This window comes from Ammospiza nelsoni, chromosome 7 (assembly GCF_027579445.1).
Source record: "Ammospiza nelsoni isolate bAmmNel1 chromosome 7, bAmmNel1.pri, whole genome shotgun sequence".
NCBI lineage: Eukaryota > Metazoa > Chordata > Aves > Passeriformes > Passerellidae > Ammospiza > Ammospiza nelsoni.
In genome coordinates this window covers 4,334,048-4,358,629 of record NC_080639.1, presented here as the reverse complement: position 1 = coordinate 4,358,629, position 24,582 = coordinate 4,334,048, and the positions used below count along the sequence as shown (strand labels likewise).

Sequence of the window (24,582 nt, the reverse complement as noted above, 5' to 3'; positions counted from 1 at the left end):
AGAGCACAGAAATTGGCCAAGAGCCACCACTTTAGGGAATAAAAATATTTATTGCTGACTCCCACCCTGCCTAAGTATTTTCATGTACTACAAAAATAGGACTGGTTTTAAAACTATTGTGCAAGAAAAGCTGTATCAAATAAATAACTAAGCATAGAAGATTATCAACTAGGCCCATTATGTTAAATAAAAAAAATCTCATTTCTGTACTTCCCAAGGTGTCCCCTGCACAATCAGGTCACACTTCACAAAGAACCCCCTGAAACACTACAGAATTGGAAATTAAATCCATTTATATAATTGTCCTGGTTTGGCAGCATTGGGATGAATATTTCATCTCAGTGCATCCCATGCCTGCTTTCACTGAGGCAAAAGCAAAGTGAAGAGTGTGACAATAAATAAATCAATAAATCATATAACTGCTTTATTGACCTTTTTGAAAGCACATATAATATTTTGAAGGAAACAATTCAATGTATGATGTTAATTATCTGCATTTCCCTTATTTGCCAGGGCACACTTTCCCTCTTTTCCCCCAGCCTTCACCAGCTAGCAAATCCAGCCAGAGCCACCACTTACTGCATCTCAGATGGAATTCTGTCAAGCTTAGCACATTAAAGTCAGCACCAGAAGCGTGTTGCTTCTATATATAAACTGCCTGTCTGGTGCACAGTATGTCTGAATTACACAGCCTGCCTGACGCCAAATCCAAGCTCTCCTGGATGAGGGGGAAAAAAAAAATAAAATCCCCCTTTGGAGTTATTTTCAAAGCACCCACAATTCTCAAGGAGGAGGAGTGCACAGTCTTGGAAAAAAAGCCATCACACCTACCACTTACACTTCATTATGGAGTTTCTTTAAGTTTCTTTTGTAAAGAACATCATTCAAGGCAGTAGAAACAAAGATTTGAGGCCAGGAGCAGTCAAAACCCTGCAGGAGTGACAAAGCTGTACCACTGCACCACTGCATCTCACTTCTCCCCCAGGCCTCTGTTTTCTTCCCCTCTGCCTCCTCATCCCTTTTTTTAAATACTAAAAATACATCCAAGAAACCATCATGCATTTACACACAGAAGAGTGTTTTATCCCACACAAAAATAAAAACACTTAAGGTTTTCAGCATTAACACAACACAGGTATAACTCAATTACCCTTGACCAAATTTATAAAACTCTGCACACAGAAATAAAAACATCTGCAGTCTTCAGCAGTAACTTATACACAGGTACACAATAACACAGGCATAACAAATGATCAGATTTATAAAACTCTGCAGGCCTTCCCAAGGTGACACTGAGACTTTTGGCTGCCAGGCAGGATTTCCTGCCATGCCCATGGTGTCAGCCCGTGGAACTTCCTGGAGTCTAATGCAATAAACACAAGTGAAATTAATTTTTCTAATGACTGCTGAAGGATTTTTAACCTGTCCAGCTCCCAGAACTCCTGTCCTCTGCTCCAGCACGTGTCTCCCCAGTATTTGGTCAGCACTCCTCACCTCAGGAGCACTTCTTTTAAAGTCTGTGACCAGACTGCACAATCAAATCAGGTTACACAGACCCCACATTATAATTTGCTATCAGCACTATTTAAACTGTTAAAGAGTCAAAATCATTTTTATTTTATCTCTGCTAAGCTCTTCTTGCAACAGTTTTGATCCTCAATCCCACAGCTCATTGACAATAGGAGAAAAATCAGTGTGCTGGAACACTCTCATGGTAAGGCAGACGTCCAGAGCCTTCTTCCAAAATTTAATTTTAAAATGTCCAAACAAGAGATAACGCTGCAGAAGCCACTCAGAAATGTGGACACTCAATACTGTTTGAACATCCTTTAAAAAAATAAGTCCAAGACAACTTTTCAGCAGTGAGAAAGGTTTCATATCTGCACTCAGTGGCATTTTGCTTTCCCCACCATGTATCTGAAAATAGATATTCTCCTTTTTCCTCATTTAAGAGCCTTTTGCCCTGGAAAGGATTGACCTAAAATTCAAGATAGTTAAAAAACAAATTACTGTTTAGAGTTAAGTACTTTAATAAGTGGGAGTTCAAAGCAGAAACATTCAAGTATGGAACAAACTGTTTCATCTCCTTTTGCACATCACTTCCATTTCAAAAAGTGTTAGATACCTACAACTATATACATCCAAGTTTTTCCTCATGCCTTATAGGTATATTCCTAATTTCTCTCACAAAAAGGCAGGGAGGCAAAACCTCTTGAAATAATTAATATTAATAAACCCTTAAAGGCACATCCCTGCCTGACCTCAAGCAAAGGAAAGACAAAACAAACTTTCACATGCAAACATTAAGATGCAAAACAGGAGATGACCTTTAGTGCACCCTTCCATGAGTGGAATGTTCTCATCCACAAGCAGATTTAATTAAATTTAGCTCTTTAGACTGATTAGAATTAATAAAGCAATTTGTTAATAGACCATTTTATTATGTTTACAATGTGCTGCTGTGTTGGATATTGTGCAATGGTTACAAGCTGCAAGGCACTGGTTTTTCACCCCCTCCAACTGCACTGATTTATATGAAATCTAAAAGAAGGGCCCAGAGTCATCATAAACACTGGAGAAGATCAGAAGCGCAATATTTAAAATATATTTCATGAGGGATCCTACAAGAGATGTCACCAGAGGTGACTGTTTTTATTTTATGTATTAAAAGAAATATGTTTCAAATTTGCCATATGAGAGAAACTCCCGTAAAACAAAAATCATCACATATAAGGGAATTATTGTAAAAATTGTGATTTTTCATGCCCCTCACTACTATACATTTTTGTTAAGCTCTGGACCACTTCTTTGAGTAAGAAGTGTTTGGAGAGATCCAGGTGGGAAAGAATTACATGGAATTCTTCAGACTGTACTACCTTCCTGCAGAGGGCCTGGGCTTCTGGTTAATTTAGATATTCTGCCACAGGAAATAGCCCACAGCTCTCCCTCAGGCTAACTCATATCCTCAAGGGAAAGGCAGAACACTTCAAACTTGGGCTGAAATTCTCCATTTGTAACACCCACAGAGGGAACGCCACGACCTGCTCCAGCAAATCTGACAGAAGGGAAAGTGCCTAAATCCAGAGAAACCACCTTAAAAAAAGCTGGGCTTTTCTTGTTAGTACAGCTGGATGCTGCAGAGGATGGGCAACAGCTTCCACCACACCATGCTGGACTGGATTTTCTGTCCTTCAAGCACAAATGCCAAACTTCAAACATTTAGCAACGGCACTGAAACCACGGCGCTCCAGGAGAGGAGCCAAGCCCTGCACTCGGTTTGCAGAAAAAGCACACAGAGGATATTTCACAGGGAACAAAATTTAAAAAGAAAAAATTCACACTTTTGCGGTAATTTTAGGAGAACTGTCAAAAAAAATTTTAAAAAAAATTAAAAACCACACTGTTCTCTGTAATCAGCTCAGAAATTTTTTGAGATGGCCTTACCTGGCTGGTGGACAGGAGTTACCCTCTCATGCTGCTATCATTCCACAATCCTCTCCCTCCTGGGAAGAGGAATTCCCCGAGAGAGAGCCAGGACATGGTAGGAGAACTTGCCCAGAGTTCAGCAATGGCACTGAACCACCCCTCAAGTGGGATTAGGGCTAAAAAAACAGCATTGTTTGAGAAACGATTGGACAGCTTTTGTGTGGGGGTGGGAGGGGATTACTGCCTCCCAACTGGGGCTGAGCACTAATGGATTACCTGGAGAATCTCTGCCCTGACCCTCCCACCAACAAATTAATTCAGTTTGAAATGTGCTACTGGGCTACACACACCTGGTCTAGGGGGCACAGCAAGAGGGACCTCCACAGCTGTTTTTACTGGAATTTTACTGGGATTCTGGAAATCCCAGCACGAGGTAGCTCACCCCTGGGCAGCTCCTTCCCTTGCCTGCTCCATTTTTGCCTAGCAGCCTTTACCGCCCAGCAGACAGAATTATAAATTGTATCCTCGGTCACACAAACTATTTAACACCCGAATTGTGCAGACCTGTAAGTTTGAAGTCAGCAGCAGCTGTGTTTGAAAAATGGCAAAGAAACAGCAAGTGGTGAGGGAATGGGGTAGGCCAGCAGCAAAAGCTGAGCCCTTGGAGAATCACATTCTATTAGAGGAAATTACAATGAAATCCCAATTCCCCTAAGGTTTTCTACCAGTTCCTGAGGTGCAGCAAGGAAATCTTAAGAAGGTTATTCCTAAGGGGTTTATAGCTGATTGCTGTAACTCACAGAGCAAAAAGACTTTTTTGGGTGCACTTTATTGATTTTATAGTGGGAAGACTGAAAGAGGAGCTTGTGCAGCCAGTAGACCCCAGAGAAGCACCTCTGGATAATTCAGATCCCTAAAAAAGCTTGTTTCTGTTCTAGCAGGCTCAGTCTCCCCTGAAAAAATGAAGCTAGGTTTTTGTAACAGCCCTGCAAACCCACTGACTGTTACAGACATCTTTTATGAAAAATCCTTTCCTTAGGATTTTTTCCTCCTGAGAAGCTGGAGGCCTCAGGAACAAAATGTAAATAGTGGTTATCTGCTGCTGTGGAATGCAACAGGTGCACCTGGGATTGGCCCATGTTAGTTGTTTCTAATTAATGGCCAATCACAGTCAGCTGGCTCGGACAGAGAGAGCCACAAACCTTTGTTATAATTCTTTGCTATTCTATTCTTAGCTAGCCTTCTGAGGAAATTCTTTCTTCTATTCTTTTAGTATAGTTTTAATGTAATATATATCATAAAATAATAAATCAAGCCTTCTGAAACATGGAGTCAGATCTCCATCTCTTCCCTCATCCTAAGACCCCTGTGAACACCGTCACAAATGACCTTTATTTTCTAATGCTAAATTTATAGGTTTGTTAGACAGAAAGTTCTGGGTTACCTCTTGACTGAAAATTATTTCTCAGTTTGACAGGACGTGCTCATCCCATCAGTGATACAAAATCACTTCACCAACACATACAGAGAACCTTTCCTCCCTTGCTCCAGTTCACCAAATAATGATTTTTTTTCCCTAGGGTAATTAAACAAGAACGCACAAATATTCCTAAAAACACAGTGTAACCTTCTATAAATAAAACAGTGACATTCTCTACATACACCAACATTATCTCTTGTATCCACAGCATTTCCCAGAGCCCCTGGATTCCTGCACAGTTCATGTAAAGGTTAGGTCACATCACTGCTCCAACGCACTCATTTCACATCGGGGCAGATTTCAATTTCATATGCAAGAGACAATGGAGCAGAGTGACCTTTGGGTATCACAAAACATGTCCCAAAAGCCCACTTTCATTTCCAACAGATGTTGGTTCAACATATTTGTCAGTGTAAATCCTCTTAGAGCCCGGCAGCACATGCAGCAAAGGAAGCAAACCAAGACCAACACACGCATTTTTTTCATATGGGAGAAGGGACATTTTAAGGAAGACAGCTTATGGGAAATGCACAGTTGCACAGCAAAGAAATATGGGTTGTAGACCATAAAAAAATTAACTTGTTCCCTAAGAGCTGTATCTACTATTATCCTGGCAAGTCTGTTGAAAGAACTTCAAGTTTGCCATCAGAGAGAAACAAAACATAAATACAGATTAAAAAAAAAAAACAAACAAAAAAACCCAAAGAAGTAGGCTGTTTCCTCTGTTTGTAGTCAGCAGAAGCAAATACTATTTCATGGGTTTGTGTGAAGACTGCAGCACTTTGGCACTGATAAAACCAGACATCTCTCAATTATCTGACTCTGAAGCAACGTGTGTTTTAAAAGGGAAAAAATGTGAAGCTACAAGAGCCCGATAGGAGAGCAGAGCCCAGGGATTTTTCTGCATGTGAGGCACACCAAGAGCCTTTCCTTGCTCCCCTGTCATCCCAGCATGTTAGCTGATAAATGCTCCATAATTAGAAGACCCAAGTGGGGATGCCTGAAATCCATCTGACCTGAGGGAATGAGTTTAAAAACCTGACCCAGCTTTTAGCGTGCCAGATCCTCCTGTATTCCATTCCTGCCTACTGGAAAGGGCTGGCAAAGGCACACACGAGAGACAGACTCAACTAAACATGGTATTTATTCAGTGGGATTAGAGAAAGGTTATTTTGGGACATAGGAAGTACTCAAAAGAGGAGGGCAAAGGGAAAAAAAGGGAATATTAAATTTAAATCAGATGCTGGTGAAGGGAAAGGTCACAAGATATGCACAAGCAGAAACCAGGAGGGAAGAAATATTACTCCTTTACATTCCCTGTCTGAGCAGAGCATCTGCTGGACTGGGGAATGGTTTGCAGAGGATCATCAGTGGGGCAGAGGCATCACCACTGCACTGCAGGCTATACTAACACACAAGTCACTGCCCAAACAGCAAACACACAAATAAACTCCTTTTGTGGAACTCTCTTCCAGTAAACCCGGCCGCTCTGGGAGAGATAAATCAATCTGACACCAATTACATCCAAAAACTGCAAGTAATGACATCATGCAGGAAAAGCCCAGCTCTGTTTCTGAGGAAGCCAGTTGGAGACACCATCTTGCTATTTCTTTGACAGAGGTTTGGATGCAAATTGAATATTCCAGTCTCGTTCACATAAACCTTCCAAAGGAAAGGAAACTGCAGCCCTGAGACCCAACCACTGTCTTTGCATTTCTTCCCATGCCAAAGATAACAAGCACTCTCATAGCTGATTACCAGCTATTAAAAACAGGAACATGGCCACAGTGGTGTACCTTCTGGTACAGCAACACATAACACAAAAAAATAATTTAAATATTGTCTCCAAGAGCTCACAAAGTGCTGGAGAACCAGAGGGCACACAGTGTTTTTGCAAGCCTAATGTGAGGGTTAAGCTGTATAGCAGAAGATCTCCACTCTTGCAGAGAAAAGCAATGTGCAGGAAGGAGGAAGGAGAGGTGATAAACCAGCCAGGAGTAGAAGCAATAAGAAATGGAGAAGCTTCTTCATTCCTCACCACATCTGAGATGGGAACACAGCTCGGATTTGGCACTTTCAGATCACTTTCCTTGTCTCCAGCTCAACTGTGAGAGGCTGCAGGAGTGTTTAGGTGGACAAACCCACAGCCCATGCCAAGATGGACAAACCCACAGCCCATGCCAACATGGATAAAACCCACAGCCCATGCCAAGGTGGCTCACAGAAGGGCAAGGCAGATGGCACTGAGCAAATCCCCCTCTCCTCCCATCACACCCAGGCTATTTCCTACTGAAAGCACTCCCCAAAGCAATCAACTTCCCACTTCTAGGTCAGACATTTTTAATGAGCAATTAGCTCAGACACTCATTTTTTTTGGCATCAAACAGGATCTCAAGTCCTTAAATTAACAAAAGTTATTTCAATGTATTCAGTGAAACTTTCAAGTCAGAACTAGTCACTTGAAGTTTTAGACCAGAGCTGTGCCCTTTATGTTCAAGTATATCCAAACCCCAAAACATTCATCCTTCATAAACCCAGAAATAGATAGTTTTGTTAGAACTTGTACATTTTTATGTCTGAAATTAAAACCAACATCTTTTCAAATGATTTGAAGACAAACATCGCTCCTTTCAGAATTCCACACCCTGAAGCAGCACATAGTGAATCAGAATTTCACTGGAAGGAAAATATGAAACACTGAGGGGATGGAAGAACAGAGCACAGAACTGCAGGATCGATACTCAAGTGCAAGTCAAATCCATCTTGGGAGGACACTGCCTTCATTTGGCAAAGGACCCACCCATTTGTGCCCAGTTTTTGGTTTAGGCACACATCCACACCCCAAAACAAGCAACGCTCAGTTTTGGAAACAGCAGCATTAGTCAGAGTTTGTTTGAGTTCTCTCCTCTCCCAACACTCAAAATTCCCAGCTTGTTGGGCCAGAAAAGTGCTCCAAGCCCTGCTCACTGGGAAATGCTTCCCAGCCTTGCCCTTCACACCTCATGCCACTTAGCAAAGTTTGTTTAAAGGCAGGAGGAGAAACCACCCAAATATGAATGGGAAATGCCTCTGGTGTTGAGGTCTAGGTGAGGACATTTGCAAACTCCTACTGGGCACAGTTCTGGCCCATTCCTGCCAGCATCAAAGTGGTATTTCTGTGTTTTCCCAGACTTCTGTACCCTCACTGCAGACCCTCAAATCCCTGAGTTTTTAACAGCATGAGCAGAACTTCCACATCTTCATAAAGAAAATTAATTCAGCTACCTGAAGTCATTTGCACACTGCAAGGCTCTTCCTGCCTATCTAAAACCATCACATGCCTTCCAATGAAGCACTGCTTTATTTAGTATTTATTGTGCCACAGCAAGCTTTCATTTCAACAGATGAATCTTCTGCAGCCAGGCCTTTCAGAGCTGCCTTACATTTCTTGCAACCTACTGCTTCTACACCAAGCCTGCCCATAAAGACACTTTTGAAATTTATTTTTGCCTGATGTAATGTTCTCATTTCAGTGCACATGCCAGTTTATCTTCCCAGCATTAGCCAGGAAAGTCCTTCAGCCTACTTCTTGTTCCATAACTAAAATAGGGTGAAGGAAAGTAAAGTTAAAGGCTACAAATGTCTTCTGACAAGAAGCCCTGAAGCACTTCTCTCATTTTACTGTGTGATGAAGCACAAAAATCAACTATTTTCCTACTCCATGCAAAGCCAGCTGTGTCACTGGTGGATTCAGAGGTGCAAGAGCACAGTTATCAGGGAGCTTCCTCTGCTTCTGGTATTGAAGTGATCAAGCACCTCCCCTTCTCTGGGGTTTAATATAAACCCTCAAAGTCACCTTTCTGAAGGAAAATTTGATTTATTGCAGCTCCCTCATGCCCTCCCCCCCACACCCCACATTCCAGTGGGCAGCTTCTCCCCAAAAAGTATTTCAGCACCAGCGAGACAACAGCTGATATTTCAGAGCTGCTATTTTAAGGATTGCCTACGAGTGCTCCAGCCTAGCTAGACACATTCACTGCTCTTGGCAACCTGCTGACTCGACAGGAGGGACAAATACCTTGCTCCACAAACCCAAAATACTACCTGGATTATGCTCCTTGCAAGCAAAGGATGAAAAAAAAAAAAAATATATATATATCCCAGTGTTGAAAGCCTTGCAAGCACATTTGAGCTCCAACTTTATCCAGCAAGAGGCCTGGAAAAACATCCCTCTAGATGAGGTAATGATTAGTGTTACATCCTGCAGCCAAGCTCAGCATCTGGGCTCACAGGGACAGAGGCTGGGCTTCCCAGGCTGTTAATCCTACCAGTAGTCCCTTGCTTGACTGAAACAGGAATCACAGTTCCTAAACAGCTGCTTCCTCAGACAGCAAGGGAACAGCTGAAGGGGACTCAGGCCAGGCCAGGCATGGACACAAAAAAAAAAAAAAAAAAAAAGGACAAGTAACTATTTCAGGTTGAGAGGCAGATTGTAAGACAGGCTCCAGTCACCCATTTAACCATCATGAGATGGGTCTTGAGATTTTTATCTCACTTCTTCAAAGTGCTCCTTCCCACATTTACCTTGGGGGAGAGAGACTGTAAGTGATGCCAACACCTTTTTTTTTTTTTTGATCTATGGATGCAAAGCATTAGGAAAAAAAGGAGAGTTTGATGAAGAGCATTTTTGCCACATAAAATCATCTCAGATCTGGAACAATTCCCCACGCCCTACTGGCAAGCCTCGCCCACAGAGCCCTCCTTAGTTCCTATATTTAGGTCAGCCAGGCTGAGTCAAGGCCTCCAAGAGCATCCCTTGCTTTCGTAACTCTCTGTTCTAGAACAGAAAAGCCAGACATGCTTTTCTCAGATCATTTGTTTGGATCAGCCATTAACACTCCTAATGCAATAAAAAAATAAGTCAAGTACTGGTGCTACATAAGCCAGGCTGTTTCTAAGGGATTCTTTTGGAACATCCACCCAGCTTACAAAAGCCTTCACACATCTGTAATGCCAAACACTTCTCCAGAAAGTTCCACCCCTACCCTACCCAGATCTTATAGGGAATATATCCTAAGGGAATATATCTTTAGGGAACACGCTGCTTTAAATGCTCTGCTTTGCATAACAGTTCAATAAAATCTGTGTGGCTTGCGTGCTTGCTTTAGCTTCAACTTGTAGCCAATTGTTTCCATCTCTATTTATGGAAGTCACCCAAAGTGCTGTGTAAAAAAGAGTTTTCTCCCCCAGATTAACCCCTCAGTTTAACAGATTCCACATTCAACCATCACAGCATCTCTTCACTAGTCTCCAAACTCCAATTTAGCCTGTTGAAGTTACTTAGTGCCTTCTTACTGTAACCATTAAAACCGGCTGGCTGGTTTCATTTGCACTTTGAGCTTTTTCTAATTAGCAACACTTTCTGCTTCTTCATAGCAGTGTAACATCCCAGTTTTTGAATCTCTAAGAGTGCAGGTCAATGCCCAAACTGGTTACTTCAGTAAAATAATTAAATGCATGGTCCATAAATGGATCATGCTGGTTTTTAACCAAGTAATAATTATGTATGTACAAAGATGTAGGTGACTTCTTGAAAGCGACATAAAGTGTACAAAGAGTGAAGGCACAACCCTTGCAACATTACTTTCTTTACCAATAAAAAATAAATTATGCTGCTTGAATTACAAATTAATTATTCCTAAATACAAACTAATTATTACCTAAGGAGCTCTGCTCTATAAAATGGTGGATGAAGAAGACTTCTAGTAGAGAGAGCACACACGGCAGGATCATTTTTCTGAGCAGTGTAACACACATCTGCCTGCAAAACTGCCTGCAAAACAAGGTGTCAATTACATTCCTAATGCAAACAAGAAATTGACCTTGTCCTTCCTCATTCATGAAAATGAAAAACAGTAACTAGCATTATCTGCCTGCAAGAGAAATATCTCATTTACACAGCCCCTCGCTGGATTTGCAGCATGGAACAATTATTACCGCGGCTAGCGGAGTGGAAGTTAGCAAAAAAAAAAAAAATTCCTTGAAGAAACCATGTCTGGAGTAATCACATCAAAGGCATGTAATCCAGGCAGGAAGGCAGCTCCTGGAAGGTTCAGCTGTGCCTTCCCGAGGCACAGATGAGCGCACAGCACACGGCGCCCGCTGGCTCTGCTGGCACAGACCTTGAGCAGTATCAAAGTGCTGGGTTCTGCAAACACTGCTGCCATGTGCTCACCCAGGGCACTGAAAGAGCCCAAAAGTTTCCATTGGCCTAAACACTGGAATGATCTGCTGGTGTGGAGGCCGGCCTGAGAGCGCAGAAGCCGATCATCGATCGGCAGCGCTGCCGCCCGGGAGAAAACAAGCTCAGCAGCACAGGGCAGGTGTGTGAACAGCAAATAGGTGTGTGAACAGCAAACCCTGTGAGTGGCAGCCTGTGAGTCTGTCAGACACTCAGAACACAGTGCTTTATGTTAATTATATTTACATATTTGCCATCTACTTAATTACTGTGCCTGTCAAACCCTGCAGCAGGAGCTGGCGGCACAGCACTACCCTTTCCTGATGGAAGGGATCTGCACCTTCCACCTGTGAACAGCTCCAAACAAGGTGATGAACTACTTCAGAAAGTGCCTCAAGCATTAAAACTACTACTGATTAACAAGACTAATACTGCTCCTAAACCCTTGTCACTACAAGATGCTTCACGCTCACAATTTCCTTCCTCTTGCTCAGTTGCTTCCCCTCACGCTCGCTCTCGCGGCCCTCTTCACCACGCCAGGGTCTCTCCTGGGCTCTGCAAGACACAGAGCAAGGCATCCCAGCTGCAAATCCACACAAATTTAATATTCAAATGGCAAGAGTGTCACAAAGTCCTTGCAAGTCTTGCTGTCTTCTTATGGGAACACGTAGTAGAGTGAGAACGGTGGGTTTGCCAAAATAACCACAAAATAAAAGGTAGCTCTTGAATCAGTCAGTCTGGTTTGGATGCTCTCTTGGGCTATCCCATATGGAATATATATATTTCCCATGGGGAAATGAGACTCTAAATGAGACTCTAGGATCTGCAAAAAACTTGCCATCACCTCTGGCTTCTGGATAACAAAGGACCAAATCCAAGAGAGGAGTGGAAATCTATGTGCAAAAGCCACATGTCTGTGTCCCAGCTTTGTTAAACACGTGTGAGGAAAGCTGGAAGAGTCAAAATATCAGGAACCCTCCCACCTTCTTAACATGGAGGCTCCCAACATCCTGGCTAAGAAGAGACAAAAGGTTTAGTTGACATATTCTGGATCATCCAGAAGGATTCATCTGGGATCCTTTGTGTGGAGAACAGGCAGTTAAACAACAAAACAATTAAAGAGCTCCGAGACAGGGTAATGCAAATAGATAAAATAATATGGGAAAATGCTGAACCTTGAACTTGGCAGTTCACAGTTTTAGCACTCAAGGGAAAAGATAAAAGACATGCTTGTGTTGGGCTTTTTGAGCAAATGGAGTTGTCCTTTAAACAAACCCCAGGAGAAGGAAGGGGGAAAAAATAACAAAACACAAACCACCACAATGTTTGAGTCCTCAAACACAATGCAGTGAAAAGCAGATCTAAGATAAAGAAAAGAGAAAGTGGGAGAAAAACGTGCAACTGAAAAGAGCAGCTGGGTTCCTTGTTAGAGACTGATGCCTTCCTTGATCAAATGACAGCACAGCCAGGACACATCTGTGGAATTCAAACCCTCATCCCAAAACAATTCTTAGGATATTATCATGACTCTAACAGACAGCACAATCACTCTAACTTGCTATCTCATGTCCCGGACATGAGACATTCTTGTCCTCCTACCTCAAACTCCATCCTTGGGAACCTATTCAGCACCCTGCCACAAAAATCTGCCTTCAGAGAACACACTATGTGAATCACTCACACAAAACTCTGCTGGATGCACTCCAAAGATGCTACAAACCACCAGAAAATGGTGCACAACAACTGGAAAGGCATTGGTGGCAATGAGGAGCACAATGCCACAGCTAACTCAACCTACCAGTGCCACCAGAAATAAGCCATACATTAGCATTCACCTGATCCTGCTGCAGCTCTGAATCAGGAATGGAAACCAAGGGAGACCTAAAAGTCTTCCAGAAGAGCAATTTATCTGGTAACCCATCTTGGGGTCACACCACCACCAGGTGGGCTGACACACATAACCCACACTGTGGGAAGAGAATGCCCACCATCAGCAGCAGCACTGGAGCATTTTAGACACTGAATCACAGAATGGTTTGGGTTGGAAGGGACCTCAGATCAACCCCGTGCCATGGGCAGGCTCACCTTCCACTAGACCAGGTTCCTCAGAGCTCCATCCAACCTGAGCTTGGACCTTCCATCCCTTCAAGGGATGGAGCAAACACAGCTTATTGGGGCCAGAGACTTCCCACCCTCACAGGGAAGAATTTCTCCCTAATATCCCATCGAACCCTGGTCTTTTTCAGTCTGAATCCATTCCCCTTGGTGCTGTCCCTATGCTCCTGTAAACTGTCCCTTTCCATCCTTCTCGTAGGTTTCCTACTGGAGAAGAACCCCAGGGCTGCTTATCCCCCTTTCCCCCATTGGAGGACAGCAAGGATGGAGAACAGGCTTTGTCAGATTTAGCAAACATAAAAAACAAATTCACATTATCTTGGTTACCACTGCACCAATTTAAGAAGAAAAAGGAGGCAGGAAGCATCAGCAATCAGCTGGTTTGGAAGGTTAAAGTCACATTGAGCACAATGCAGCATCTGGTGTGCAGCAACACAAAAACCAGTTTCCAAGTGAGAGGGGTCACTTATGCCCACACCCAGCATCACCTTGCAGTATTCTGCTTTTCATTTTTCACCCCCATCCCTGGAAGTGTTCCAGGCCAGCTTGGATCGGGCTCAGAGCAACGCGGTCCAGTGGAAGGTGTTCCACATCAGGGAGCTTGGAAGGAGATGATCTTCGGGATCCCTTCCAACCCAAACCACGCTGCCATTCTATGATTTATACCTACCCATAACACACCCCAGCGGCCTATTTTCAGTGTTTCACACCAATCCCAGCGGTTCCCATCAGCACGGCCGATGGACATGCCCTGCGGCGGGGCTGGAGCGGGGCGGCTCCGGCACCGCACGCCCTTCCCTCACGGAGCCCGGGCTCGGTGAAGCTCAGGCGGGGGTGAAGCAAGGCTTCCACCCTGCCCTTGAGCCGCCGCGGTGCCGGTGGCCGGGGGCGCCTGCGCGGCGCTCGGGGGAGCCCGTGGGGGAAGGCGAGGGGAGGAGGATGGAGACGGGAGAAGGGGGGATGCCGCCTCCCGCCGCTCACCTCGCGGGCGATCTGGTTGAGCGCATCGTCCTCCGCCGTCAGGCGCTCCCGGTTCGGCAGCCGCTTGCGTCCGGCGCCCGGCGTCCCCATGGCGGGGCGGTCCCGACCGGCCCGGCCCGGCCCGGCCCGGCCCGGTCCGGAGCGCAGCCGAAGCCGGAGCCGCTGCCGCCGGCCCCGAGCGACCCTCCCGCTCCCTCCGCCGCCTCCGCCGGCGCGGCCGTCACCGCCCCCCGCCCCGCGCATGCGCCGCCCCCCGCCCTGCGGAGACGGGCCGCCTCACGCCCGCCCGAGCTGGGCTGGGGGTGCCCGCTCGCTGCCTTCGCACCGATCCCGGGCTCTATTTGGGGCTCGCCGCCCTCACGCCGAAGCCGGGCTGTGTTTGGGGCTCCCTGCCCGCTGCCCTCGCACCAAACCCAGAGTGTGTTTGGGGGTTCCTACTCTCTGCCCTCGCACCGAACCCGGGTTGTGTTTGGAGCTCGCTGCTCTCCTACCGAAACCGGGCTGGGGGTGCCCGCTCGCTGCCCTCACACCGAGCCGGGGCTGTATTTGGGGCTCCCTGCCCTCACACCGAGCCCGGGCTGTGTTTGGGGCTCCCTGCCCTCACACCGAACCCGGGCTGTGTTTGGGGCTCCCTGCCCTCACACCGAACCCGGGCTGTGTTTGGGGCTCGCTGCCCTCGCACCGAACCCGGGCTGTGTTTGAGGCTCCCTGTCCACTGCTCTCGCACCGAACCGGGCTGTGTTTGGGGCTCCCTGTCCACTGCCCTCACACGGAGCCCGGTGTGTGTTTGGGGCTCCCTAATCTTTGCCCTCACATCCGAACCCGGGCTGTGTTTGGGGCTCCCTGTCCGCTGCCCTCGCATCTGAAACTGGGAACTGTTTGGCGATCTCTGTCCGCACCGAACCTGGGGTGTCTTTGCGGCTCCCTGTCCGCTACCCTCGCATCAAAACTGGGGTGTGTTTGGGGGTTCCATCTCTCTGCCCTTGCACCCAAAACCAGGCTGTGTTTGGGGCTCCCTATCTGCTGCTCTCACACTGAACCCGGGCTGTGTTTGGGGCTCACTGTCCTCTCATCAAACCTGAAGTGTGTTTGGAGCTCCTGCTCTCTGCCCTCACTGCCCAAGATCGCGTGTGGGACCTCGCTCACTGCCCTCACACCCAAAATCAGGATGCCTGTGGGATTCCCCCTCACTCCCATCACCACCCAAAATCAGGGTGTATTTGGGGGTCTCTGCTCTCCCCACCTAAAATTTGCGGGGATTGTTTGAGGGACCCTGCTCACAGTCCTCACCATCTAAAATCGATGTGAGTGTGTGTTTGTGGGATGGTCCCTGCTCACTCTCCTCCTCACCACCCAAAATCGGGATGTGTGGGGTCCCCTTCCTGCTCCTCCAGCCCCACTGTGGACCAGCCCCCTTCCCACTGGAGTGCCTGGGCTCCCTGCCAAGCTGTAGGAATTTACAGAATCCCAGAATGGGTCAAGTTGGACAGGACCACAAAGGGTCATCTGGTCCAACCTCTGTGCTCCAGCAGGGTCATCCCAGAGCACAGGGCACAGGATTGTGTCGGGATGGCTCTGGAATATCCCCAGTGAGGGAGGCTCCACAGCCTCCCTGAATGCTCTGTTCCCTGCTCAGTCACTGCCCAGGGAAGAATTCCTGCCTCCTGCTCAGGTGGAACTCCTGGGCATCAGCATCTGCCTGTTCCTCATATCCCATTGCTGGGCCTCATGGAGCAGAGCCTGCTCCATGCTCTGGAATATCCAGATATGCAAATATACACCCTTTGGATATTTATACACATTAAAGATGTTCCAGACTGACTGATTCAAGAGCTGCCTTTTATTTTGTGGTTATTTTGGCAAAGATACACATCTTTAATGTGTATAAATATCCAAAGGGTGTATATTTGCATATACACCCTTTGGATATTTATACACATATTTGGCTCCTCTTGAGCCCCAGCTCCCTCAGCCTTTCCTCCCCAGAGATGCTCCAATCCCTTCATCACCTCTGCAGCCTCTGCTGGAACCCCTCCAGGAGCTCTGCCTGTCTTGTCCCGAGGAGCTCAGAACTGGACGCAGTAAATTTACCAGAAATCATGGAAATGGGCATCAAAACCTTGCCAGTTGTAAAGTTGGGGTGTTCCTGTGCCCCAAATGCAGGGGGAGCAGGACAGAAACAAGACACTCCTTGTGCCCTGACACCTTACACATCTTCATAGCCCTGCGTGGTCTTTTCAACAATGAGTTTTCCTAATAAGTGTAAGTGAACGGGATTAATTTTAGTTTCAAGTACATCAGTGCTTAATTAACTCACATTGACAAGGAACATGTATTTTCTGGGATTCCTGTTGCAGCCCTTACACCTCAATTTTCATGCTAATTCCCTAAATATGAATTAAAGTGGCTCAAACTCTCATTATTACATAGACAGAGAAAAGGACTACAAAAAAGACTACAAACCCCACCCACTCACTTCTGACCAGAAGCTGCTTTTAATCTTTATGATTTAATTTTACCATCGATTTAAACTTGATTGAAGTAAAGGGCAGCACCTGCCCGCTCAATATTTATTGGCAGTTTTCATGTACAACACCTGAGATCTGAGTCATTCTCAGACTGGCTGGGTAGTGATACTGCATGGATGCTGCTCCTTGCACCTGGGACTGTTTATCTTGTGCAAGAATCAAATGATTATTTTGTCAGCAGAAGCAGGTGGATGAGTCCCCCACCTTGCTTGGGCAGCAGAACGTGCGTCACCCCCTCAGATTTGGTGTCAGGTTTGCTCTGACCCCACACAAGTGGATTAAAAGGGACCTGCTTTACAAGGGGCTTTAAACTGAGCTCTCACCCTGGAGGCAAAGCTTTGCTGGGTCTGGCTTTCCTAGACATCCCTCAGGCTTCCCTTTTCCACCTCCCCAAGCCCTTGCTTAGCACTACCACCCTTCCAGGCTCTCCATTACTCATTCCCTGAGCCCTTATCCTCACATTTGCCCCTGCCCTTTGAGGAATTCTGGCTGGAGAGACGGAGCCGTACCTTATTTTTAGGTCCCTGTTACCCAGGGATTTTGGCCACCTGTGCAGCTGCATCACGATATCCATGCAAGGAATTTCCCTGCTCAGGGGTGCAGGAGGATTTGCATCAGTGCTGTTTGCCTGCCTGGCTGAAAGCCTTGCAGAGCCTTGGGCTGGGCAGGATTTTTTGTCCAAAAACTGAAAATTGAGGGGACAAAGGAAAGGCAGAAGGGAAGGGGAGGAAGAAATAGAGGGGAATAGAAATCTTGGGGGGACAAAGGGGGAAGAGAAATACAGGGGAAGGAGGAAAGAAATAGGTGGGAGAAAGGGAGAGAGAAGAAACAGAGAAAAAAGCAATCCAGGGGAAAGATAGGAAAGGGGGAGAAGAGAGAAACAGAGCCGGGGAGAAAGGAAGAAATAGAGAAAGGAAATACAGGGGATAGCAGAAAGAAAGGTGGAGGAGGGAAGGAAGAATTCAAAGAGTAAAGCAGAGAAATCGGAAGAGAACACGCTGGTGGGAGACTGCAGTCAGATTTCAAACCACTCACTGAATGTGCTCTGCAGTGTAAGAAATCCTTTTCTTTCCCTGCATTCCAGACATGCACAGTAATTTTTTATTTCTTTGAATATAGACAAAATAAGCCATCTCGTTATAAAAATACTATACATAGATAATTTGTCCAGATAAATTTGAAATAAATGGTTCAAACCACGTTGGTTTTGGCTGCGCTGTGGAGCGCTGTGAGTGAAAATGAAACACTGAGCATACATTCCTTGTTTTAACAAGCAACACAAGGGCGAGGCTGGTTTTGTCTGAAAGTCATGACTGTGATGAATGACAGTCGGACAACACTGAGTATCCCATGCCAGCTTTAAAGGGCTCTGTTATAAATGCATAATAAACCCCTCATTCTCCAGTATCCTGTGTGCAAGGAGGCTGTTTTGTGCAGAGCACACCCTAAAAGATACAATTTTCCCCTGTGCTGCTCTTAAACCATACCCCCTTGTAAAACCCAACTGTTGAGAATCAGAACAAGCAATCAGCTGTTCAGACTGGCGGTGGTGTACTTGAGGAACCTCTTTTACATAATAAAATTGATGTTTTCATGTCCCCTGAAAGAAAATGTGATTACATTTATACTAGAGGCAAGCCCTGGGATAGGGCAATCCTGTGGCTGAGTGAGGGTGTTAAAAGCAAACACAAGGGCACCTCTCCACTCCACTGTAAGGTCACAGCATCTGCCAAACCAGAAATGAAGCCTGGCAGCTTTAACAAGATGTCCATTAGTCCAAGGAGAGGGGAACACTTTAAAGACCTTGGAAAATCCACACTGAGGAGGCCAATATTTGAGACTGTCAGGATACATGAGATGAGCAGGGCTCCTTCAGCGTTGCAATATTTTGCAAACATAACAGCAGTGGCATCCAGCTGGGTCTGCAGATTTATTAATGGAAAAAAATGACATCACAGACAAATATGTGCTGGCACTGAAATTCTGCAGGAAAATGAACAAAACACTGGTGCAACCAAGGTGATCCTCTCCAGCAAACCAGATCTCCTGGGAAAAGCTTTCAGGTGTGCTGCCACATCTGAGCAGTGTCAAGACAGGGCTCAGGAGACTGGTGGTGTCCATGTGTATTTTGCCTGGATGAAATTCCTTACTGTTATTCTGTCTCTGCAAGTCAGCAGGGTCATTATTTGCATCAGCAGAGCCCTGGCCCTTGGGGAGCCTTGCGGAGCTTTGTCATGTCTAGCCTGGAGTTTGTAGTCACACAGCAAAGCCAGAACTGATTAGTGTCTTCCCAGCTGGTCCAAAACAGAGATCCATGGGCTTGGGTTGGCCAAGGACAATACTGTGGGGCTTCCAAGCCAAGCTTTAGGAGGACTTTAGGAGAAAAAAAGTCCCACAACAGCAGCCCTTGATCACTTTTACAACAGCAATGTGATGTGGTTTTTTCTGAAGAAAGCTCATTGGTTTGCTTCATCTTTCCAAAACCCCTCAATGAGTTATTGGCCTCCTCTAATCACCTTGGCATGCCATGAGAGATAGTTTTCCATTTGTGAATTTTTGACAGGTCACTCAGGATGCCTCTTCAGGAAGCTCGAGGTCTCGGGGTTGGATCGCTTTTAGGGTTGAGGAAGAATCTTCCCTTGGAGTGAGTTTTTCAAAGGTTAACCTTGGGGTTGATTTCATTTAGTATTTCCATCTGCACCCCAGCACAAGTAGGACAGTGCTAATGAAATAAGCTGATGACACAGTGTTACAGTGTCACCAAAAAAGAAGGGTAAAGTCATACAAGAGGTTAAGGACTTGAGAAATAAGTGGAGTGAAATCAAGCAGACAGCCAGTACCTTGCCAAAGGCTAAATTCATGATCTCACCAACTGTTAATAGGGAAAAAGGAGGAAGTTCTGGGGTCACAAACTGGCCAAGGGTTGGTTGTGTGCCACCATCACAACAGAAACACCAAAACATTGAGAGCACTTCAAGAAAGGGTCATTGCACAACCCTCTGCAAGACCTTACCTAAAATGGTGCCACAAGCCTACCTTTCCATATTAAAAATAAATCAAACTTGAATACTTGTGGAGAGAGCAGTTCCTAGGATAAGCAGCAGGAGGACTCTACTGAGATGAGAAGGGGTTGGCTTGTCTGTTCAAAGTGCATCTCTCTTCTATAAAGTCCTTTGAAGATAAGTGGGATGGGAATGAAGCTTAAAGCCAAGGCAGCACAAAAGCATACAGCTAAACAGACCATATATCATTTTAGTCTGGATAGCAGAGGTTTCTTGCCAAATTTCTGAACATGCACCCCAAAAGAGGCTGTGAGTGGGTATGTCAAGCCTGTGGTAAGCACTACCCTGAGGGTCTGTCTGCCCTAGAAAACACTGCAGGCTTTTCACCCTGCCAGGAAATCTGGGACATGTGTGTCCATCCCAGATGACACTCAGTGACCCTAGAGAGGTTGTCCTTGTCTTTGTCCCATCCATGCTCCTGCTTGGAGGGCACCTCCAGCCTTCACCCAGACCAACATGTGCAGGCTCTGTGTGACTGTGCCAGGCAGGGAGCTCACCTGCAGCGTGCCATCCACGACTGAGCTCACTGGGAGCAGCCCAGTGACAAAAAATGGGGGCACAAAATTCCCAGGCAAAAATGGGAACCCGCTCAAGGCAGCCTCTGTGCACCTAATCTAATTAGCAGCAGACACGCCATGGCTTGGTGTTCCAGCAGAGCAAAGTGAAGCCAGCTCCACAGCAGCTGGGGCTGTGTTGGGGAGCCAAACCCACCCCAGGCTGTCTCCCAAAGCCGGATGGTCACGGGCTGTTGTTTGCTCTCTCTGCTCCTGTCTGCTATTCCCAGCCTGCCACAGCACTGCTGAGCTCCAAATTTGGCTGCTCCTCCTGTGGCTTCCCCTCTTGATGTGTAAAAAAAGCTACATTTTAAGAGAGCCCCGTGCTATTTTAAGAAGAAAAGACATGCTAGTCTCTTCCACCTAATCTAAAACCACCCCTTCTTCCCTACTTCAAGTGCTGTATTCCAGGCTGTGGGATGCCTTGCATCCCCTCTGCCTGCACTGCAGGTGGAATGCAGGCGAGAGATCAATGTACATATTTAATTTGGGAATACAGCCTCTACATCTGTCCAAAAACATAGTCTGAGCTAGTAAATCCTTCAGCCAGACAAAATCGGCCTGGCTTCGGTGCAAACAATGCATTACATCAGCTGGAGCAGCTGAGGGGCTAACCCTGCACCACTTTGGGATTAATACATCAAAGCATTCCTGCTGCCTTGGTGCCGGTGTCCTCACCCCACTGACAGCCCGGAGACACGGGAGTGAGGAATCACATGGCCCTGATACAAGTTTCCCTGTGTTTTTCCTGCTCCATGCTGTGTGGCCTCCTCCACTCCCATCCCAAATGTTGCAGCGTTAAGCTGAGCCACATTTTCCAAGCAGGCCCTCCAGATTTTGTGAAACACCAGTTGTTTTGGGCTGGGGTAAAACACAGCCACAACACATGGCCTAAAAACAACCAATTGTTTGCAAAAGACCAAGTGCTTGCACTAATTAGTCATAGTGTTCTCTAAAATGCCATATGAGCATGCTTTTGGGAGAGCTTTTGGGAAACCACATCACAGCTAAAACTCCCTCAGCTGGAGCGGAAGAGGGGAAGGAGGTGCTGTTTATTGTCCCCATGGAAATCTATCCAGATTCCTCCAAGGCACAAACCAGAGGCAAAGCACCCCCCTCCTCAAGCACAGAAAGCTGTGCTCTGCTTCTTTCACTTCTTCCACTTTTCATCTTTCACTCTTGTCAGGGAAGAGGTATTTTCCACTCACCTCTTCTACAGCAAAGTGAAAAATGGCCAGGCCTGTTCTCAGGGAATGGTTCCAACCACTTGGCATCAGACAGAAGAGCACCTGTGTGATGTCCTGTGGTTCTGCTTTATCATCTGAAGCTGTGCATCCCTGCCCCACCTCCTGTCACCTCTCCTGTCACACAGAATGGCAGCAAACCAGCTGTGGCAGCTAACAATTCCTGGCTTTCCTAAAGGATTTCACATTCCAGCTGGGATAATCACCAGCAGGGCAGGAAGACAGGTCATGATAGTTTCCTGAAATAAAGGACTTTGCCTAAACTGGGAAGTGAAAGATGATACTGGTAACAAAACATTAGAGGAAACGGAGACAAAACATCTGAGGTGACACAGTGTGTTAGAGCTGGTGCATCTGATTTTAAATCATAACACATTTCTCTGGCGTCCACAGCATTCCTGGTTTTCCATGCAGAGTGACTGATGCATATGGGGCTAACTCACCTGCCCAGTGCCTCGCTGGGAATCCCAGCCCAGTTCATCCATCCCAGCCCTGCAGTGCTGTGCTCTGCCATTTTCCTGTGAAAGGTACTGTGCTCTGCCATTTTCCTCAGCTTTAATTATTGCAGCACTAAAACCCCTCTGATCCTTCCCTGTAGGAATGTGAAGGAATCAGCTACTCTCCATCAACAAAGAGCCAAAACAGTCAGGCAAGCATTGTCAAAGTCTCCAGTTTTTTGTTTTCCCTCCCATTGTAGCAAGAATAAGGAGAATAATTTTCCTTCCCTCCAAACATGAGTTCCTGCAGAACCCTTTTGTTTCAGCTGCTGTAAAAACAGTAAATAAATAAATCAATAGGTAGATAAAACATGGAATAACCCAAACTGGACAGAAAGCAAAACATTTTGCACCTAGAAACGACCAATTTCCACAGCCAGCCCAACAACTTGTCAAGGATCATACTGGAAAAAAGAAGCCAGAGACAGGAGTAGAATGGACTCTGCCACCAAGTTTCTGCTTTTCCTTCCTCTTGCCTTCTGCCTTTCCTACCTGTGCCTTTCCCTAAGGACAGCTACTCAATACATTTTAGGGTTTCCAGCCTTAAGCCGTGGATGTCTGGGCGCTGTTAGGAGGAGGCACCTCCCCAGGGGCTGACAGGCACCGCCTTTGTTGCTCAACTTCAATTTCTGCCGAGGTTTTCATCCTCTCTGACCTTGGAGCTGGTGGTGGCAGAGAGGAAAGGCAGGAAAGACACTTCTCTGCGTGGCCTCTTTTGGGGAAGCTGCTAGGTTAAGTTTCTGAAACATCCGGAGCGCATTAGTGGTTCAGTTCAGCTAATTAGAAATCCCCAAAATAATTTTTAATACCTTTTTCAATTATAAAAGGAGTTGCCTGAGGTAACAGCAGATAATGGTGTCGTCCCCCCCTGCCCCCAGGCATCTCTGTTCCTTCCAAGTTTATTGGCAACAGATGACTCATTTCACCTCTGCCCAAGATGACTGCTTTACAACTCTTCCAGCAGCATCTGGCCTTAAACAAGGTTACTCAGGCTCAAACTGATGAAATAATTTCTATTCTTGTGCCTATACAGACCATGCCTGTAACACACAGTGCCTGAGACTAAAACCCAGCTGAAAACCAGCCAAACATTTCGATGTGACCTGAAAAGGCAAAACTGCGCTGTGGCTTCCATGGAGAGGCAAAACCTGTCATAAAATGCCCTGTGAAGTTTTCTGGGCTAGGCATCCCCAAAGCTGGGTGGGGACTTCAGGGAAGTGAAGCTCATATTCACACCCACATGAGCTTTTCAAGTCTGTGCTAGACGGCATTGCTTAAATAGTTCTCTTTCCATGCACAGGCAAAACATTTTCAGTTGCATTGGATACAGTTTCCTCACAAACACAGAGAGATGAAGCGCTTCTGGGGGAGATTATTGAGCAACTTTTGGCTCTCAGGGAGCTCCTCCATAGCCCTTGGCTTGGAAAGGTACCACCTACAGCCATTTTTAGCCTGGTTTCCTAAGGGAACATGTGTGATCACTCTGCCAGTCCCACACTAAAAGCTGGAGCCAGCTGGCCACTTGCCACCAAGTTTTCCTGAGAGGTCAAGGTCCATCCCAAATGTGATATCCCCACTGGATGGAAAGCAGCACATGGAGCTCAGGGCAGACACCAGACCCTGCACGTGGATGAGACTGCTTAAATGCTTTAGTCATGTGAAATGCTGCCAAACCTGCACCTTGTCAGATAAAGATGTCTCTTATTTCACTGAACCATTTCCTCCATTTCCATGGCCCTTGGGAGCTGGCTTTTCCTTTGTTTCCTTTGAAGTTGGGCACCCAGCCTAGAGCCAAAGGTCTCTCATGGCAGCTCTCCTGGCAAGGGGGCTGGACTCATGGAGGGGGATTGTGAAAAATGCATGTATTTTATGATTGGCTTTTTGCAAATATTAAAATGAATATTCTATGTGTTGTGTTAGAAAGTGATGCTATAGCAATTCTCTTAAGTATTGTGTTAAATATAGTTTTAGGTTATAAAAATTGTTAAAATAGAAACGATGCTATGTAGGATACTTTGTTTAAAAGAAAGGACTTGCAGAGAGATAGCAGCCACAGGATACCTAAATCTTTTAGAGAAAGAGAATTTATTGCTCCATTATCAGAAGAAATTAACTTCTTCCCACCTCGAAGACGCTGTCAGGATTCAGAGGAAGAAGTTGACACTGACCAGACAGAATCCTGTGTTTGAATGGAATTTATGCATCATGTATGAGGTGTATGAATATGCAACAGGTTCTTGTTATTAAGGGTTAATCCTCTGTTAACGTGGGTCCTTTTTCGGGCTTATGCTGCCCAGAAAAAGGTACCTGGCACTGTCCATAACTCCTTGTATTTGTTGTCTTATATTGTCCTAATCCAAATTGTCCAAATTATTATTACCCTAATTGTATCACTATTTTAATAACCATTTTATTACTATTAAACTTTTAAAATTTTAAAAACAAGTGATTGGCATTTTTCACAGGGATCTTCCT

General features: G+C 45.8%; 1 protein-coding gene across 5 annotated transcripts in view; it reads right to left on the bottom strand.

Moving 5' to 3' along the window:
• LRRFIP1 (LRR binding FLII interacting protein 1) overlaps positions 1-14,425 on the bottom strand; it is a 108,684-nt gene extending 94,259 nt beyond the window's left edge. For all 5 annotated transcript variants that reach the window (XM_059476393.1, XM_059476394.1, XM_059476390.1 and 2 more), the window contains exon 1: positions 14,223-14,425. In XM_059476393.1, the coding sequence (XP_059332376.1) occupies positions 14,223-14,312 (90 nt within the window). In that variant the 5' untranslated portion in view covers positions 14,313-14,425. The remainder of the gene's footprint in view (positions 1-14,222) is intronic.
• Between the last annotated feature and the right edge of the window lie 10,157 nt (positions 14,426-24,582).